Source organism: Cyphomyrmex costatus, unplaced genomic scaffold (assembly GCF_001594065.2).
Source record: "Cyphomyrmex costatus isolate MS0001 unplaced genomic scaffold, Ccosl1.0 scaffold21, whole genome shotgun sequence".
NCBI classification, from domain to species: Eukaryota; Metazoa; Arthropoda; class Insecta; order Hymenoptera; family Formicidae; genus Cyphomyrmex; species Cyphomyrmex costatus.
Window position 1 is genome coordinate 21,569 of NW_017276147.1, and position 4,679 is coordinate 26,247.

The 4,679-nt window shown below is 36.3% G+C and overlaps 2 protein-coding genes across 2 annotated transcripts in view; one reads left to right on the plus strand and one right to left on the minus strand.

The window, feature by feature from the left end:
* Window positions 1-278: 278 nt before the first annotated feature.
* On the minus strand, window positions 279-1,640 carry Dpm1 (Dolichyl-phosphate mannosyltransferase subunit 1). Its single transcript, XM_018539299.1, has 4 exons — window positions 1,450-1,640; window positions 1,113-1,323; window positions 845-1,035; window positions 279-612 (listed from the first exon to the last, which is right to left on the minus strand). Exons 1-4 carry the CDS (start codon window positions 1,587-1,589, stop codon window positions 393-395), a joined length of 762 nt encoding a protein of 253 aa, XP_018394801.1. The 5' UTR covers window positions 1,590-1,640; the 3' UTR covers window positions 279-392.
* A 1,818-nt stretch (window positions 1,641-3,458) lies between these two features.
* The window catches only part of Dscam1 (Down syndrome cell adhesion molecule 1), a 79,101-nt gene continuing 77,880 nt past the window's right edge, over window positions 3,459-4,679 (plus strand). Inside the window, exon 1 of the mRNA XM_018539306.1 lies at window positions 3,459-3,478. The gene's annotated coding sequence lies outside the window, so the exon portion shown is untranslated. The remainder of the gene's footprint in view (window positions 3,479-4,679) is intronic.

Consider the following 4,679-nt stretch of genomic DNA (forward strand, 5'->3'; position numbering starts at 1 on the left):
TCTTTACAAGATTTATCTTCTTATTTACAAAAACAATACAACTCAAAATGTGTTACTCTTATAAAAAGTATTATAATCTTTTTAAAACTTTATAAGACCGACAAAAGTACTATTTGACAGACAAATTGTGAAATCAAGTTAATTTACTTTCAATAATTGGTAGAGTAATCTTTATCTAACTTTAATTCATAATTATAATTCAAACTTTTTTAATTGTATCACTTTTAAAGTAAAAGAGCGATATATGTTAAATTATATACGTATATAATTGTCTCGGTAGTACAAAATCTACAATATGTTTGGCTAGGAAAATTAATTTTTTCTAATGTTGCTTAAATGCCTTGACCTGGAAAGATTATAGTCTTTTTTCTTATTCTTACAGACATTTTCAATTACGTAGTAGCAAAAAGATACAAAAGGCCCTTTACAAATTGAAAAATTTCTGAACCACCCAATTTAGATTGACCATAGACCCTATCAACGAATGTAATTGGCACTTCTCCTATTGTATAATTGAATTGTCTAGCTCTAACTATCATTTCCATTTGGAATACATATCCTTTGGATACACAGGAATGTATGAGCTTTTCCAATACATCTTTTTTATAAAGCCTAAAATTATAAAATCACATATTAAAGAACATATTGGAGATTGTTTCATAAACATTTTGTAAGAACAAAACTAATAAAGAAACACAACCAACTACTAAATATAATAATTATCTACATTTTATTCTAACTGTCCCTCTCTGGTTTTGATAAGCTTTTATGTATGTCGTTCTATGGACATAAATAAAAGGATAGTTGATTATGTTTCCTTATAAGTCCATAAAAAATTCATCACCTAAAACTACCCGTCAAGTCACTTGCACCAGGTCTCAACAGAATCTGCGTTAAAAAATTTGCGCCTCTACTGACTAACTTTCTTTTGAAATCCCAGCCATAAACACCACCGCCTTGTGCATATCTCGTACCACTAACTATATCCAGATTCAGATATCGTTGTAATTCAGCCATTTTTGGAATAAATTTAGGCTGAAAAATAAAGAATGTGTTTTATAGAGACGCTTATTATTATTACTTCTTTAGTTACTCAATAATGTGATACATACATGATGAGATAAATCTGCGTCCATGATAACAATAAAGTTTCCAGTTGCATATTTAATTCCATGTATGTAAGCAGTTCCTAATCCCAGTTTCTTTTCTCTCGGTTTTAAGATTATTTTATCGTCGCCGTAAACATGTTGTAATTGTTTAGCCATATTCAGAGTCCCATCTGGAGAACCATCGTCTATCACAATAATTTCATAGGCAAGCTCACTGTAACATTGTAAATGATGACAAAACTCTTCAACTATACACACAACTTCAGTTTATTTAATTTAAATTTATTTCATTATATATGAGAATTCTGATCAATTCTAGGTTATGCAGCTGTCTAATTACCTCTCCTCCATATATTTCACAATGAGCCATATTATTATTGGCAAATTTTCCACTTCATTATAAGTGGGAAGTAAAATCGAATACTTGTCATTCTTGCACAGCTTCTTTATGTTTTTCTTCACCTCTTCCTTATTTACCATTTTGATGCAGCTATTCACCAAGAAGCCGACGGGAGTCGACGTGCCGGAAAACAAATTCCAAACTTCAAGTGCTACAACTCGACAATTGGTAAGACTGTCAGAAATGTCAAAAACAGATGTGCAGACATACACGATCACAGCGACACCGTTGGTATTCAAAACCGCGATTTTCAAATTAATAAACTGTACATTTAACAGAACATTCAATTTTATATAAATTCTAACAAATAATTTTATAAAGAAAAAAAACAGAAAAATAAAAAAAATTATTTTAAATTATAATATTAAAATTAAGAGAGCGGTTATATGTGTAAATTAATAATATTTTTAAATAATATTAATTGATTATGAGAGAGAGGAAGTGAAGGTTTATTTGTCTAATAACTCTCTATATCATTAAATAAATGCAACATAAATAGAACTTGTTTCTGTAAGACGTAAAATATTTATGCACAGTAAAATATTTACAGCTAAAGCAATATAATTAAATAATTATGCAAGTAAAATATAATTAAAAAGATTATGGAAAGAACAGGAATTTCCTAGGAATTAATATAAATATAGTTACATATAAAAATTTTAATTTAAAGTGTAACTGTTATACATGTATTTATGTAATATTAGATAATTAATGCAAATTATTATCTTCTCGTACTATAATTCGATATATATTCTATTTACTTTATATTGTTACATTATATATATTTATTTCTACATAATATATACTATTTCTCTATTAAAATATTACAACTATATCTATGTGGAACTATATTTGCACCGTTTTATCGGAGTTATCAAATTTGTAAACAGATAATGCCGAATTAATATATAAGATATAATGATAAAAGCGTTTCTTATTCCTCGTACTATTTGGGCATTTTGTAAATTTTGCTACAATTTATAAGTTTAATTTATTATTACTATAATTGCTCGCTGTTGTATCGGTTAAATTTGTCGCATTTCCTCCTCGGCTATATATATACTATTTCCAGCTCTATAATCGCCGATATCAGTTATGCCGCAATTCGTAGAGCCTACGAACATTCTGCAAATATCCGCAAAGATGCTTTCACGCATACATGTTCGTGAACGCATTCGCACACAAATATACGTATTTCATATATATTTGGTCCATTGGCCGTTTCCGCCGTGTGCGACAAAGGTCGAGTAACCAATAGTGCCGGTCGATTAAATTTTGGCACCCTGGACAAAATATTTAGCGAAAATATAAGCATTAATTATCACAGTTCAATTACCTCATGAAGTAATATACGGTTGATAAAACGTACATCACATTGCAAATGCATACGTAAAATTAATAAAATAACTGGCGTATCAATTTCTTTTCATTGCATATTGATTTTATCGAAAAATAGAAAAAAATTCTAATGTAACGAAATATATATCTATTCGTTACGTTCGTAATCTTTATAAATACCATATATTTGATTTTATATGGATCACATCCATCGTGTAGGACGTTTGTGAATTTTACACACGCTTGACGATACGTATAAACGCAAGTTGTACATATTTTCTGACAGATTGGAAATTCTTATGCCTTTCTAACAAAAATTTGTATTAATTTGAAATTTAAATTTTTATATCTGTTCATATACGTTTATTTCGTGGGGTTAAATCTTCCGGACGGCACTGTCGGTAATGCACCCCTCATCCCGCGCAGCAGCGTGAGTGTTCACACCGACGATCCCCACCGCCGGCTCCACCGCTGCCGACCTCGAGATAGCCGAACAGCCGCCGCTCCGAAGCAAACGACGCCGCATTCTACGATCGGTCGTTCGTGGAATCGGAGTGCTCGTTCGTCCGTTCTGATCTGGTCCGGTCGGCGTGTATTTGGTGTCCCTGCGAATTCACATACGACAGCGTCGGTACGTGAAATCGGAGTCGCGATTTCTTTTTTTCACCCTCCCGAGGAGACGACACGGTCCTCGAGCGATTCCTGCAAGATCTCTCGTGGACGGTTGCTTGTGTATGTGTGTGTATATGCGTGTGAGTGCGTGCATGCCTGTGTGCGTGTGTGTGGTGGAACATATCGGCAGTGATTGTGCGGTGTGTGCGTGTCGATTTTGTGGGCGATTTAAAATGCGCCACCCTCTCTCCGCCAGCGGAAGCTGATAATTCGACAAGACGCGCTCGCCGATGGTCGCCGATGGTCGCCTCTTAATGAATTAAACGATCGGCCAGAAATTAATTTTTACGACAGAGTCGATTACGGGAAGAGCGAACTCCAGCTAAGATCTAGGGCAACGATTCCGTTTGCGTTTGCGTCTTTGTGCTAATCGTTCTCTCAAACTTGAAAGATATCCAGCTTATATAGTATATGGCATCTCTGCGTGGATCCTTTTTTTGTCGGTTACTTCGTTTCTCATATGGTTCTCATATGACATTTTCGTTCTTTTTGCGTCGATTTTTTTCGTTCCTTTGCATCGATTTTTTGTCACGTCGGGTTTTTCTCGGCGGTCAACTTTTCCTCTTAACGCGTCGGCGATTCTTTTTTCGCGCAGGGAAGATCAGCCGTTCAGCAACGTGAGCGAGTTTACAACTTGTTTTTTCTCACGGTCGAGAGATATATCGTCTCTCCACGGCGAATACAAACTGCGTCTTCGTCGCTTCTAGTTATCTTCAGTCGTCCGCGTAAAATTTTTTCCCGCGTCTCGTTGCATACAAGCCAGAGTTACATGATGTTAACGACGGTGACGTAAAGTGCGAGCGTCTACGACTCGACGCAACCCCCCCGTGATACGATCGACTTCCGCGAGAAAACTCATCGTCCGACGTACAGGATCAGAGAATAATTTCGGTGAGCCCCCGTTACAGGGGAGGATGTGAGGAGATCGTGAGGATCTAGCGGGGGTCCACGGACACCATCGCGGCCGTCTGGCTAGCCCCGAGCTCCGGATGGCAGCATGGCGCGCACCCTGACGTGCGAGGGGTAAATTGAACCGCTCCGCACCCTGCGATCAATAAACTCGCCGAGAGGGAGCAGCCCCGTGACGAGCCGTTCAACTCCGCCACATTTTGCCTCCCTCCTTCCCTCTGCGTCTCTTCATCCCCTCTCGCGATTATTTC